At 45.2% G+C, this 15,572-nt stretch overlaps 1 protein-coding gene and 1 pseudogene across 1 annotated transcript; one reads left to right on the forward strand and one right to left on the reverse strand.

Moving 5' to 3' along the window:
* Positions 1 to 1,261, reverse strand: part of LOC124695444 — a 31,601-nt pseudogene extending 30,340 nt beyond the window's left edge.
* Positions 1,262 to 6,805: 5,544 nt separating this feature from the next.
* LOC124698132 (uncharacterized protein At5g01610-like) lies at positions 6,806 to 7,888 on the forward strand. The gene is made up of 2 exons (XM_047230652.1): positions 6,806 to 7,079; positions 7,343 to 7,888. The coding sequence occupies exons 1-2, from the start codon at positions 6,993 to 6,995 to the stop codon at positions 7,766 to 7,768; spliced, it is 513 nt and encodes a 170-aa protein (XP_047086608.1). The 5' UTR covers positions 6,806 to 6,992; the 3' UTR covers positions 7,769 to 7,888.
* The last annotated feature ends 7,684 nt before the right edge of the window (positions 7,889 to 15,572 follow it).

Consider the following 15,572-nt stretch of genomic DNA (forward strand, 5'->3'; position numbering starts at 1 on the left):
ACGGTAAAGATTTGCTCATCTACTCTTATGTATCCCAACCACATCTTCGTCGGCCCTATGTTGATTCATTATCCATACAACAAAATGGAAGAAATACTCTGAAAAAATGGAAGCAATAATTGTGTTAGACATCATAGGTGGATGCAGGTTTCTACGCTAGGGCCACAAACATATAAACATGCTAATGTACATGTATAGAATTTACTAAATAAAGTGATAGAGATAGATGGTAAGATCTCACAAGCATCCTAGATTAAATGATTACGTCAAAATGTGCAAATATGCAGATAAGAATATTAATATTTCTAAGAACGTAAATAAATGTATGAGTGAATGTCGCAATTCTACATCTCAAAAGGATGTGATGTGATACGTGTGCTACCGGTCGGTCTACGTGCCCGGGTATGCCTATGCCCGCCCAGCTACATACTACACTGATGCCCTGCTCATGCGCGCCTGCGAGATGCTGGGATCGATTAGGTAAGAGTATTTTCCTAGCGTAATATTGACTGGCTTAGATCCATATGAGCAAATGCGATTTAGTATGGTATGGGCCCCGACCCTTCCACCATGCTAGATCCACCCCAGTTAGATATGCTTTGTACGATTCCCTCAAAAAAGATATGCTTTGTACGGAGTACGTGCTTGTATCCCTAAAAAAAAAGAGTATGTAGGGATGATGCATGCTTTCCTAATAAAACAAAGATGATGCATGCACACGTACCAGGTGTACACCTCCAGAGAGGTCGAATCTCGTGCACGCGACTGTGTACTCCCTCTGGTGGGACCCGATTCGGACATCGTGGAGCTCTAGCTTGGGAGCGTCAACGACGGACGCGGTGTATTTGATGTCTGAGAATAGATCCTCCATCTTCTTGTTCTTCTTCATGTCAGAACCAACGACCAAAGGTTTATAGCATGTGGATGCGTTGTCCTTAGTGTCGGTGATCGAGTAGTATGCGTCTACGGCGCCGAAGCCTACAGCGGCCCGATCGGCGGTCGGTCGGACGTCCTTAATGGGGACGAAGGCGGAGACCATGCCAGTGTCGCCGACTGGCGCGGAGAAGACCACCATATGGATGTTGGGGAGGGCCAACCCGGCCCCGAGGGCCACCAGTGAGCCGCTCTTTGCGTCCTCTAGGGCCCGTGCGGCGTTCGGCAGGTGCTTCGGCGGCGGCACTGCCGCGACGTGTCCGACGTGGACGCCGGTCACCGGATCAGCGACCTGTTTGTACCACTTGCCGCGGCGGCTGACGAACATCTTTATGGACCGACGCCCTTGCCATTGATAAGGGGTTGCCCGATCTTCTCAGTAAGCGCGGTGGTGATGATGATCACGGGATGAACACATCGGAGATAACTTGATGATGAAGTGGATGATAACTTGTATGACGCAACGAGATCTCTAGATTGGTCCCTGTCGCCAATGCAACAACTCTCAACCCTGCAAGATATTCGCAACTCCACACACTTGCGCACGTAGCCGCCGACCACGAAGCGGTAAGTTGCAACCGTCTAATTCCCAATGGAACAACAGATCACACAAGACTTTTCAGGGTTTACACCAAATCAATGCAATATGGTGTAAGAATTCGATAGAGTTGCAAAGCAATCAACTATGAACTAGGGTTTATCTTAAACATGGTCTAAGCCTAATTTGGGGGCGTCCTGAGCACTTATATAGGGGTTCAGGACGACCAAGGTTCGAGAAAATAGAATAATAACCGACCCAGATCGGGATCTGGTCGAGACAGACTCGGACACGGCCGGCTCAGGAGCCGGTCGACCGGGCCTGGGGCCGGCCGGTCCGGTTTGATCGGGCCTGGGGCCGGATCGTGACCGGGCGCGCGGAGACGAGAAACAGAACGTCCCCGGCTGGCACCAGTGCAGGATCCGGTTGAAACCGGGCTCACCCGGCGTGGGGGTCGGTTGGACCGGGTCTGGCGCCGGGTCGGCCGGCGTGGCGGCCGGTCGGACCGGGCCTGGCGCCGGGCTGGACTGCTTCCTCTGCTTCTTTCCTCGCGCATGCCTCCCGCTCCTCCCTCGCGCGACCATGGGATGTCTTCATGTCCAGCTCCATGTCTAGCTTCACGTCCAGCTGCTCCTCTTCTCCTCGTGCGATGCTTGCTCCCTCTTCATACCTGATCATACATAAGTAATAGGACTTATGCAATATAAAGTTCTCATTGATCAAAGTATCACTTAGGAACAAGTTCACATGTTGTTTGAGTAGCTTCGCACGAGCTCGTGTCATTGGTCCAATCCTGACTTCATTGGACTTGAGCTTCACAGCAGCATCGTCTTCATCTTGTAATGACGGAGGTAGTAGTGTAGTAGGGATGTCCTCATCATATCCCCCTTCAAAAGGCGTCGACCTCGACGCTCCAAGGTCTTCTCCGTCATACGGTGTCAAATCAGCCATGTTGAAAGAATTGCTGACACCAAACTCATCAATTGGAAGATCTATAGAGTATGCATTATCGCTGATCTTGGCGAGCACTTTGTAAGGACCAGCACCACGAGGAAGCAACTTGGACTTTCGTAGCTTCGGGAACCTATCCTTGCGAAAATGTACCCAGACCATATCACCAGGCTTGAACAACATCTCCTTGCGTTTCGTGTTCATCCTTGCAGCATTGCTCTTGCCTTTCTTCTCTATCAACTCTTTAGTCTTCGCATGAATCTTTCGCACAAAATCTGCCCTCTTTGATGCCTCCATATTGACTCTCTCATGTATGGGCAAAGGCAACAAGTCAAGTGGAGTAATGGGTTTGAAACCATACACCACCTCAAAGGGACACAACTCTGTGGTACAATGTACCGCCCTGTTGTAAGCAAACTTCACATGCGGTAAACAATCTTCCAACTCCTTCAGGTTCTTCTTGATCATGGATCTCAACAGTTGTGACAATGTTCTATTCACCACTTCAGTTTGACCATCAGTTTGGGGATGACAAGTAGTACTGAAAAGTAGCTTAGTCCCCAGCTTTCTCCAAAGCGTCTTCCAGAAGTATCTCATAAACTTCACGTCACTATCAGAAACAATAGTCTTCGGGACTCCATGTAGACGTACAATCTCCCTGAAAAACAGGTTAGCAATATGCGATGCATCGTCGCTCTTGTGGCAAGCAATAAAGTGTGACATCTTAGAAAATCTATCCACTACCACAAATATAGAATCATGGCCTCTCTTGGTACGCGGCAAACCCAACACAAAATCCATAGTAATGTATTCCCATGGTGTAGTAGGTGCCAGTAAAGGAGTATACAAACCGTGAGGCTTCAGCTTGGACTTGGACTTGTTGCAAGTAATGTGTCTCTTCACATATCTGTCCACATCCCGCCTCATCTTTGGCCAATAAAAGTGGTCAACTAGCATGAGTAGCGTCTTCTCACGCCCAAAGTGACCCATCAAATCTCCAGCATGTGATTCCTGCAATAAGAGCAAATGCACAGACGATTCTGGAACATCAATGAGATATGATGATGCAAATAATAGTATGCGTAAGATCAGAATTAATATGGGCATGATGTCCTATCATAGAGATGATGCAACACATCTCTCTTATACTCCACAAGAAATGGAAAACTCCATGCAAACTTCTATTAAGAATTAACAGAGCATAGCAATACGTACTTTGACATGATGTTTGAATATCAGATATGGTACCTTGAACAAACAAGATCATCACTACTATCACGTGACGAACATAGGACATGCATTCACTTTATCCCTAGCGAGGTAGCAAAATAAAAGGCCAAGGCCATAATAGATCATGAAAATATTGTCACTATCCAATCACTAAAACCATGCTACTCCATCTAATGCACACATCACCCCACAAACGCACTTGTATAGATGTTGGATCAGAACAAATACTTAAGAATGGGGTACATAATATGGATCTATCAATACATCTTACACATAATACGATCAGATCTCATAGCATAATATCATAGAATAAGGATCCACCACATAGGTATTTCAAATATGTTCATAATCATGTGAGGCAGCTCATATGGCACTAAGAACTATGAAGAACATGAGAGAAATAGATCAAGCTACTGCCACAAACCTGTAGTCCAAAGGTGGACTACTCTCCGTTAATCATGGTGATGATGGTGAAAACGTTGGAGAAGGTGGAGATCCCTCCGACGGTGATCCCAACGAAGTTCCCCCTCCAATCTTCTCTGCTGCAGCCTCCGTTTTCGTGTTTTTGTGTTTGTGCGGCACTCCCCTCCTGAGAACTTTCCGGGGCCATATATATAGTGTTTTTAGGTCAAAATACGTCGATGGGCAATAAGATCACGCGATTTCGACGATCGACGACCGAAAGAGCACAGGTGGCGCGCCACCTGAGGTCTTTTAGGCATCATGCCTCTCCAGGTGTGGTTCCAGGGACCAGGGTGCTTCCCCCGATGAAAAAGTGATGCTCCAAAAATCCTAGGTCAATTTGACTCCGTATAGGTCTCTGAAAGTGAAAAATACACAAAACAGGATTTTCCTTTTCTATAAAGTTATGAACCAAATAAAGGGGATCATCGGTAAATCCCCATAAATCAATGTAAAACATGGTATTATCATCATATATGTTGCAAATATGTGGGACTTCAATATGATATAGAACGAAGTTCATGTATGCATTTTACATGCATCAACCACCTATTGATCCATCACAATTGAGGGATTCCACATGGTTATTTGTGAAAGCGTAGTGAGTCCTTTCTTATCCCCTTCTTCGATGCAATAGTGCACCGATCACGTTATGTCACTTCCCGCCGTATGCACTACCATACTTCCAAAATTAGTTTCCTCTCGTGTCCAAAGGAAAATATTACATGGTCGACTTCATATAATATCACTCGATAAAACTAACACACAATCATATCACAAAGTCATAAATCATCTTTATTCATATCGAAATATTGCTAGGGTTTCTCCATCTCCCCAAGAACAAGGTAAACTACTCACATATGGAAGCAATCAAGAACACCATCATAATCTTGCGAATGGAATAAGGATGATGATGCAAATTCAAGTACAAATCCACAATGTCAATGATGATTACAACTGGATGGAATGAAAGGGATGGAGATGGTGTTAGTGCAGCAGTTGATGATGAAGGGGATGATGTCTTGTCCTCATATCGGTCCGGGTAGCAACTTGGGTGATGATTTCTCTCGTTCCTCCTTGAGATCTCCTCTGGGATGGCGTTCTGGTGTTTTTGGCGGATGGGGGTATCGGATCTCAAATCTGTTTGCGCGAGGTGAAAGTATTTGACGAGGCGGTTCTCCTGCGTGTCGTACGGGTGAACCATACGGATAGTGTCCCCCGTACCGATGCCAGCTAAACTCACTGGAAGTTCTCCTTCGTCCTCCTTTGGCCCAGGTGCGTGGTTAAGTGTTTAGATGATTTTTATCACGTTAAAATACTATAAAAATGATAGTTTTTATTGATATTCTATCATTGCCTAAATATTTTAAGATCCTGCTAAAACAAGCAAAAAGGTGCACGGGAGTGCAGTAAAATGCCAAAATCGTATTGGTATGCGAGGGTATCTATATAAAATAAAAGGGTAAAAACACTCTAAAAATGCACTCATCAATAAACATTCTTCTCTTTGCAAGTTATTTACTGGTGTACCTGTTGATCTGTTTTTAATGATTTGGAATTGTTTGTTGGGTATGGGCAACAAAAATTTGTTCCAATAACACGCACTCTAGAGTGGCTCATTCTTATGTGTTCCATCGTTCTGATATAAATAAGAAAATTATAAAAAGCCATCAAATTTATGGTTAGGATTTTAAAAATCACCACTATTTGTAACAATTAAAAAAACATCACTACGGTGCTAACACGTAACAAAAATACTGATTTTCTCCGACGGCCATTTAATCATGAAATTGATTGGTGGGTTCCGCTGTCAGGCTTACGTTGCACGATGAAAATGGTCTAGGGCTACAGACGTTACATTGATTTCAATTCTGGGTCTTTTTGCAATTTCTCAAGGGAATGCTTGTCTCCTCCTCCTGTGACTCTTGAGAGCCTCAAGGTGAACATAGGAGTTAATCGTTGTCGGCTACTTGCCTACTTTCCGATGGACAACGAGTATTGCTAAAAGGGAACCGAGGGTCGATGACACCCCAGGCCTCGCCAACGTCCAGCCCACGGCCAACGAAGAAGACCAAGTCGCCTCGTTGGCCTCTCCTTCATCCATCCCCATCTCTCTAACACAACCGTCACCATTGCTTCGGTCAGCAATTGCCGTTGGAGGAAGCCTCTGAAATTGCCGTTGGAGGAAGCCTCTGAAATATGAGTTGGCTATCTGTGGGGAACGAGCAATACGTGGGCGAAGAAAGATGACGAAGTTGGGCCATCGCACCCACTGATCGATGGCTAGTAAGGTGATTCTTAGTTTATATTTAGTTATTTTTCATTTAAACTTGTAATATATAACAAAATTTTAATAAAAATTTAAACTGATGTCAAATTTTAGTTGCTGTAGCTTAAATCGCGTGTTTATTTAAAAAGCCCGTGGGGAATGCCCACGTCGACCTTCCCCAAACGGTCTGTGAGCGCCGAACACTGTTGGGATGCTCTAACTCTCACGAAAATTGCACCTTGCCGCACGCAAGGGAAATGTAGTCGAACTCGTATGGCGTAAAAGCACTCCCCGATTCCTTAGCGCGTTCCGGGAGGTTTCTCGACGGCGAGGTGACCCACCCAACCTCCCAAGTCACGCATGCCATCAACCGCCGGCGATAGTCAAACACGCGGAACCTTACGAGACCCGTCTCTTTCACTCGGTAATGGCTGGCCACTTCCTTTCCCCCTCTTCTTCATTTGATCCGGTCACGGCCAACGGCGAGGCTCCCCACAACTGCGGTCTTCTCCATCGTATCTCCTATCTAAAGAAGATCGCCATCGGAAGGAGCAGAGTAGCGAGACACACAGACCGACCTGCTTTCTTCCTTTGACTAGGATAGACACGATGGATGAGATCATGAACAAGATGGGCTCCTACTGGTTGGGGCAGAAGGCCAACAAGGAGATGTCGTCGGCCGGCAACGACCTCGAGGTCCGTGCACGGGACAGAATCCTATCCCTGCTCTGTTTTGCTCTGTTCTGTTCTTTGTTAGCAGCGTGTTTCTGTCAGTTTTCGTTTGGTCATAGAACTGGTATTTATCGTCCAAGGCGTTGCTAGCATGTTTATGCCACCGTTCATGTTCCCTGTGATATTCAGAAACTCAACTCTGTTAAATGTTAACTAAGACTAAATATCGGATGAACTGCTTGGGCTGATGATGAAAATTTCTTTGACCGATCGATCCGATTGTGCAGTCGCTCTCGACCAGCGTCGGGGACGGGGCGAAATGGCTGGTGAACAAGATGAAAGGCAAGATGCAGAAGCCGCTGGCGGAGCTGCTCAAGGAGCACGACCTGCCGGTAGGGCTGTTCCCGCGGGAGGCAACCAACTACGAGTTCGACCCGGAGACGCGGCGCCTGACGGTGCACATCCCGGCCGTTTGCGAGGTCGGCTACAGGGACGGCTCCGAGCTGCGCTTCGACACCATGGTGGCCGGCACGCTGGACAAGGGCAGCCTGGCGGCGGTGGAGGGCCTCAAGGCCAAGGTGCTCGTCTGGGCCAGGGTCACCGCCGTCAAGGCTGACGCCGCCAAGGTCTACTTCGCCGTGGGCATCAACAAGTCGCGCAGCCGCGAGGCCTACGAGGTCGTCAGGGGCGCCATCACCGTCGACAAGTTCTAGTCGCGCTAGCTTGCACCGTCGCACGTTTGTTGTTGAGATGATGTTTGCAGAACAATCGCGTGCTTGTTCTACCTGTTCTTTTGTAACAGGGGAATTCTAAAGTCTTTTTTGCAACTTTAACAAGCTTACATAGTGATGTACGGAGTATATTGGTTATGTGTTGTAAGTTCGACGACGATGCATACAAGTTCGAATTGTAGCGTGCCAACTTTTGTTTTCTTTGGGTTATGCGGCTGTGCTAACTATGACCGTGTAGTGACGGGAATGAAAATTAATATGTTTCGGGACATAAATTTGTAATGAGCAACACGCAGAGGATAGTTAATGCTGAAGCTAAGGATGAACCAGATACAGAATATAGTGGAATCACGTGTGAACTTGTAGAAGAGATGAAGAGGAAATGCAAACCAATATGTTCAGCATTCCATGTGTGAGTGCCATGCAAAGTAAGAGAAGCTAGTTAATGTTGCAGCTTTTGGAGAACCCGATGGCACACAAAATTATTATCGAAGTAACTAGTGTGACGAGTTTAAATAAATTTATACTGCAGGATAGCAAAGCGATAGCATGCAGGAACTAATAGTAGTCAGTTACTTTGTTAGCTTATGATGAAGTAGATATAAATAACAATGGCATCACCTGTAGTACAGAGAATACAAACCAACATGTTCAGTTAGAACAAGATTGGCATGAACAAACTAGTAACAGGCTATAATTTTTGTAACAACGACTGGGCAAGATAGAAGTTATATGATGGCTACATCTACAGAGCAGGGAATGCAAACCAAAATGTTCAATCACTCAAAGTTAGCAGTGAACAAGAAAATAGCAGGGTGTTACTGTCATAGCTAGGAATAAACTTAAAGAGCTTCAAACAAACAAGCATCTGAACCCAGAACATGACACTAAAACAAGAGATTTACATTAGGAGAAGCACTTTGTGGGAGTCACTGCAGATCTTCCTGAGGTTGATAGATCCACTGATGAAGTACAATACATGTGCTACTTGGGGTTGGAGAGACGGCCATTACACTTCATGGTTACTCATCTCATCTGCAAAAACGTAACGGCGCATCGTTAGCAAAATAGATTCCCCCAAGATTAAACAAGAACTTGCAGGCAAGCAATAGAAAAGCGACAGTAGAAGAGTTTAGATCATGCACGGTGAAGCAGATCCGGTTCATGCACAACAGTGTCGGTGAGCTAGATCCGATGCGGTGGACGACGGATCCGGCGAAGCGGCTCCGGTGGAGTGGACGATACCGCAGCTGAAGCGACTGCGGTAGAATGCTTGATGAGTATATGGTTTCGAGATTCGGCTGGATGATCCAGTCCGGTTGATGACGGCGTCGATGAAGCGGCTCCGACAGACATACGAATGAGGAGGATCGCGCGGCCTCGGGTAGGCCAGGGAAGTCCAGCGGGGATGTTCCGGTGCGGTGGTCATGGAGGTATAAGAGAGAGGGACTTGGAAAGTTCCGGTGGGTGGTCTGAGGGAACTGAATTTTTTTGGGAGGGTTTCCGGGGCTAGGGAGGTGGTGATCGAAAAAATGATGGGCAGACCCCCACCAACCGACTTTGTTGTCATCTCCATAGGGGTAGAATGAGAATTTTGAAGCGTGTGAAATATTTGTATTTTGTGGGCGGGAAGTTTTGCCGCTATGAGATTTTGAATTTGGCTACGGTCCAAGTATAATGATAAAAAATTGTGACACCGTACTAGTACCTCTGTTCAAGGCCGAGTACAAAATCAAATAATCATCATGTTGAATATCGGTTACTACCAGATCATCATCTATCTTCTTAATCCCATTCAAAAATGCGTTTGAAATATTTCAGATTTGGTGGGAGATTTTGCCGTCCGACTGAGATTTCATTTCAAATATGGCTATGGTCCAAGTAATATAATATAATAATAATATAAAGATGGTAGACCCTACTAAGTACTAGTTCAACTGCTCCGGCGGTCACATCAAGCCATCATCGTTAGAAACAATATCAGTTATTCCCATGTTCTCCAAACTACAATTCAAATAAGCTTCTAAAATATTTTAGATTTAATTGGTTAGACGGTTGCTACTCAATTGAGATTTGATTTTGAGTCTAGCTACACTGCCTCTGTTCAGGAATACAGGGCCTAGAGTCACATCAAGTCATAATCACAACCAAATTCGGTTCACATGCTCTCTAGTTCAAAAATGTGTACCTAAAATTTCGGGTATATACCTTTAGAGTTTCAGAGCAAATTTACTTGTTTTATTCCTTTTACGATTGATACGTTTGGATTTGAGCAGATGTGTGCATCCTAGTTATGCAGTGGCCAGGCCTAATGCTACTATAAAACCTTTTCAGTACAAAAACATCATCTATCAATAAAAACTCCCATTTGTTAGGGTTTGGTAGGAGGTTTTACCGCTCAGTTGAGATTTTGATCAAATATGGAAAACTTTCTTGTCCAATTTAGATTAAAACTAGCTCGACATCAGTACGCTGAGTGTGAGCCAACATGAGGCTCAATCTTTCGCTCGACTCAATCAAAGCTAGCCTAAATTCTAAGACGAGCTGAGCTGAGTCACGCAAACTCAACTCGTTTACATCCCTTCACATAGTGGGACATAGTGAATATGAATTTTTATGCAAATTAGTAAGTGCATACCATACCATATTCCCAACGAAAATTGGATAGCATGATCTTAACCTCAAATGAACATAGTACTTCACCATAGGCTAATTAATAATTATGCTTTTCTGCAAGGACCAAACAGTTAGTATCAGGAACCATACATATATATATAGTTGCATCTAGGTCATTCCTGCTTTGTCTACATAGAAAAATAGGTACCATCAAATCCATAGAATAAGATTGGGTGAATTTTCCTACCTGTCTATCGTCCATTTGAGATCCAACACATCAGATATGCTCTGAGTTTGATCTACAAGTTAAACCAGACTATTTTATATTCACAACCACTTTGCTTAAATGGAATGGAACCTTTTTTATTTTTTCCGAACACTGAGTCAACAAGGCTGAGTCAAAAATCCACATTCTAATAAGGAACTATATTAAACTTTTGCAGTAGCAAACGAAACCAAAAGTCAGAAGTGCAGGTCGGCTGAGTCCCAAAGGCACAACACAATTAATAAGAAAGTTGCAAGCTTATATGAAAGGGGCTATGCAATCCAGTTATACGCACATTAACACCCATCCTCGTGTTTGACAGAAGAGAAATTCAAGACCCGAAACTCGAAGGTAGGTACATGAAGCTTTACAAGGGCTAAGGGGGCACCAACAGTTTTAGATTAAATTAAACCACATGTTCGACAAGTCAAACTTGAGACCTTGGCTATGATATCATTTAAGTTCGAACTGGTTGAAAAGGCTAGGCAATTAATTAGTAAAACATCCACATGAACAACTACCAAGTTGTGGTGATCCTGCATACCACTGCATGTTGTAGTATGCTAGTCGTTGATATAACATTCACGAAGTACCATTCCGCAAATATTACATCCCTCAGAGTAGTACAACAGAACATAGCAGGTCCATAACTCATTCATTTATTATTACAAGCATAATATACATATCTCGGAGCTCCTCTTGGGTCCTAAGAGGAATACCCCTGGGTTCGAGGCGAACCCAACTTAACTTACAATATAGAAGTTTAACTAGGTTATACATTTATTCCATTGAGCAGCTAAGTATTAAGAGTTCACACTGCTCGGATACTACTACTATTACTCGGTGATTCTAGACTTGATCTCCTCCGGAAGCCTCCCCGGTTCCGTAGACTATAAGGTAGTCTACGCCTTCAACACCTCCGGAGAGGTCCGGTTCTTCATAGCCGATGATCTCGGCTCCTTCAGGGTTGTCGTGGTCCTCCTCCAGACGGTTCAGACAATCTAAGCAGAGGATTTAAGAGTGGGATGAGTACGAGCGTACTCAACAAGTTCATTATAGAGAAGAGGTGTTTAATGCACTAGCTACGATACTAGACCAGAAAGTCTAATACCAATGCAAGTTTTGATAAACATTTCTTCAAGAGGTTGCTTTTATTACGAAGAGCTATGTCCGTCGGCCTTCACCGGTTTACTAGAACTTCATGGAGTTCCTTTCCGGCGGCGTTCGCAGTTCCAAATCCCGGAACGGGGAGTGACGGAGTCACGGTTCTTTACACTCTGCGAGAGGTGTGTTGCTTTACCCATAAGAGATCTTAACCTTGGTGCCAACCGGGCAGCTTTCCCGTCCACACTTCCTATGGTGTGAGGCCCGGTATAAGGTCTAGCCAATCATGTTCCTCCGCTACCTCGAACACCCACCCTTTGTTGCAAACCCCGACCACGGGTCCACGCCGGTCCCATTATTCCCATAGATTTCAGGGTGGACCCCGACCACGACGTCAATGCGGGGCTCTACCATACATTCCTACGCCGGCAGCTGCAACCCATCATAGACCGCAATACCGTGGGGACTTAGGACTCCCCGGCCTCACCGCTTGCTCCTTCGGGTGACAAGTGTACTACGGACAATGCCGTGGGGACTTAGGACTCCCCGGCCTCACCGCTTGCCCCCTTGGATTACAAGTGTACTACGGTAAAGCGCATCCGTTGATGAACGAGAGGTGGAAACACTTTTGACTACTCCGTCCCACTCCGGATCTTATGGTTAACACGGGTATTACGGCACAAGAATCATCTGGACGACATTTGTTGTTTAATCCTAGATGGATATAAACCCGTGCAATGGAACCTCCACCATATCAACACAATCCATGGTTCCATTGCCCACCACATAGTCATATTCATAGTTATGAAAATAGTGGTTTTGCTTTTCATGCGATAGTGATAAACGTAGTACTTTGCAACTAATTTGGTAAAAATACTCAATTGACATGAGCAAGTGATGAACTTGCCTAAACACTGCAAAGTTTTGCAGTTGGATGGTGTGGACTGACCCTTGTCCTCTGTTTCTGAAAAATAGCATCATTGTCCAATAAGGGAAATGGTTAAAGAAGCATTGATGCATGATTCCAATTTTAGGGTTTGTTCCCCCCTTCTGATGTCTTATTATTTCATGTGAGAGGTTAATACTAAGAATAATTTAGGGATACTCTGTTTAGGGTAAAATACAACCTTGAAGTGTTGTCAAGGTGTTTTTAAAGTCCAAAAGCATTTATGGGCTTATTTTCATTATTGAAAATATAAGGTGTGATTTAAATGATTAATATAATCATCAAATTAAGACTTATTCTTAGTTTTCTTCAAAAATTCCTTTTGATATTTTATTCAGGTAGAGAATTTTATGTTGATCAGTTTTCATATTTTTAATTATTTTTTTAGAGCTATTAAACATTTCTTATACAATTTCAAAGTTTCTGTATTTAAATGGAATTATGAAATGATCTGAATTGCCCCTGGGCCCACATGTCAGTGCGGCCCAGCGGGTTAGGTCGCACCCGAGCCACCAGTTCGGCTCGGTCGGCCCACTCGTCCTCTCCTCTCTTCCTCGCGCAGAAACCCTAATCCCCTCCTCGTCTCTCTAGCGACCCGCGTCGCCCCGCCGTCGCCGAATTAATACGGCCGTCTCCGGCCAACTCCGGCGGCATGGTTGGTCGCAAAAGAACCGCCGCTCGACGGCGAACACGTTGGTCCGCGTCGATTCGGTTCTTGCCGCCTCCTCGACTTGCCCCCGTCGCCTCTGTTCGCCTACCGAGAGGATCCACGGCGATCTCTTCGCCGCCGATGCTCCTGGTGCCGAGGCGCGGCCGTGTGCCTCGCCATGGTGGTCCAGGCGTTGCGGCGAGGTGGTGCCTGGCTTGGCGTGGCCTGGCGCCGCCGTTCGCCCGGCGTGCGCCGCCGTGCCGCCATGGCTGTGCCCTTCTCCGATTAACTTGTGAGTTCACACCGCCTCCCTCCTTCTCTACTACCTGTTCTTCCTCTTCTCCTTCCTATCTAGTCTAGCTTTGGCCACGGGCCTGTTTCTCCTTGTGCCTATGTTGTGCCGTGCTTTACTAGCCATAGCCATAGCTTGTGTTGCTGCTCCACCTCGATTTGCTCTGCTGCCTGTGCTTGCTGTAGATGCGCGTGTGCTACTGCTGCTATGGTGCTGCTGCTATGCTGCTATCATGGCCATTGCTTATGAATTCATGCTTGTGCTTGTGCTGCTGCTGCCCTGTGCCTCTGTTCTTGATGCTATTTCTGCTGGATCATCAAGTGTATTCAATTACTTGCCCTGGCTTGATTAATGTGTGTGATTCTTGCAAATTTGCAAGAACCAGTGCTATCTGTGTAGTTCTCTTGGGCTTTTCTTCACTATAAAGCTCTGTTTAGCTTGTGTATTGGCTAATTAACTCCACATCTTGTTGGTGTGCTACTGGATACAATTGTAATTCATGTATTTGCTTATCTGTGATGTAATTATTCATGATCTGTGGCTGTTTAATTCATATGATCTATGGTTGGTGCTAGGCTTGGCTTTAGCATGTACTTCCATGCCCTGTCAAGCCCTGATGATCAACTGATCATCAGTTGCTTGATACTGGACTGCTGTTCCAACCTCACTGAGGCTTTTCCTAGTGTCAGAGTGACCTATTGGCTTGTGCTTGTGTATTATTTTACTTGCCCAAGCATCTGTTGATGCTTGCAGTGATCCCTTGGATCCCTGACAAGATGCTGGTGCTTTGATTACTTGTTTGTTTCATTTATCTGTATTTCCTTGCTTTATTAGATGGATAAATGATGTGAACTGCTAGCGAGTAATGATCTCATGGATGAATTGATGAGACTAGAGGGATGCCAACCACTGGTTGGGTACCCTAGCTCATACTGAACCCTATTGGGTGATGATGTGATGTGCTGGGCTTGGTGGCTTCATTGTTTTGGTGGTTGAGGTGGCCTCAACAACATTTCTTGCTGTTCAGGAAGCTCCCACACTTGTTGGCTTGGGTTGTATGGACAACTGCTCTCTGGCCTGACCATATTTGGTTGCCAGCAGCTTTTGATGTTGACAAACATGAATAGACACTTGATAGTCTATCTGTCTGATGGTATAGTGGCCATAGGTGCTAAGTGAATCTGGCTAGTTGAATAGGATTATCCCTTGTTGGATATCTTTGATTATGCCACTGGTTTGGCATAGCCAATGTTCCCAGGGTTCCTTCCTATTGGTTTTCCTCTTGTTTTCTTGCACCAATTTGGCTAGTAGCCATATGATGACTCACATATAGGGTTTCTACCCACTTTGCTTCTGTGACTTGTGCATATGATGGATTTATATGAGCAAAACCTTGCTTGCTCATGATTTATTGGTATACCTCACTCCAGCTCCTAGATAAAGTTGTTGTGGTAGAGGATTTGCTTCTGGTTGGTTGGTTTGCTTCAGTGATGAGCTGGTGCTTGCCCTGCTCCTCCTTGTAAGCTTGATGCTTGGATTGTTTCTGGTGACTGTGGAATGGATTGAACATCAATAGCTATTCTTGTGTTCTTGTGTTCTTGGTGACTTACCCAGTGAAGCTGCTGTCGATGAACTGTTGGTTGTGGCGGTGGAAAAGGTTTTATACTATCTCTGCTTTGCTCTCTTGGTCGACAGCAGAGCCTGGCACACTTGGGTGACTCACTAGATGTGTGTGTGCTGTGCTCCATGCACACAGCCTTGTGAGCAGACTGTGTGTGTGTATCCTGATGCTTTGCATCAGGCTTGGGACTTGGCTGTGAGCTGATCAGCTCGGCAGCTTTGGTCATATCCTCTCTCTTTTCATTTATTTTCTAACATGCCACTTGGCATAACTTGCTTTCTTTGTGTTTGTGT

Source organism: Lolium rigidum, chromosome 3 (genome assembly GCF_022539505.1).
Source record: "Lolium rigidum isolate FL_2022 chromosome 3, APGP_CSIRO_Lrig_0.1, whole genome shotgun sequence".
NCBI classification, from domain to species: domain Eukaryota; kingdom Viridiplantae; phylum Streptophyta; class Magnoliopsida; order Poales; family Poaceae; genus Lolium; species Lolium rigidum.

Bases quoted from the DNA above. Each gene is read 5' to 3' on its own strand.
- LOC124698132 (XM_047230652.1), top strand. From the start codon at position 6,993: ATGGATGAGATCATGAACAAGATGGGCTCCTACTGGTTGGGGCAGAAG. The intron at 7,080-7,342 runs GTCCGTGCACGG...CCGATTGTGCAG, and splicing joins CGGCCGGCAACGACCTCGAG to TCGCTCTCGACCAGCGTCGG.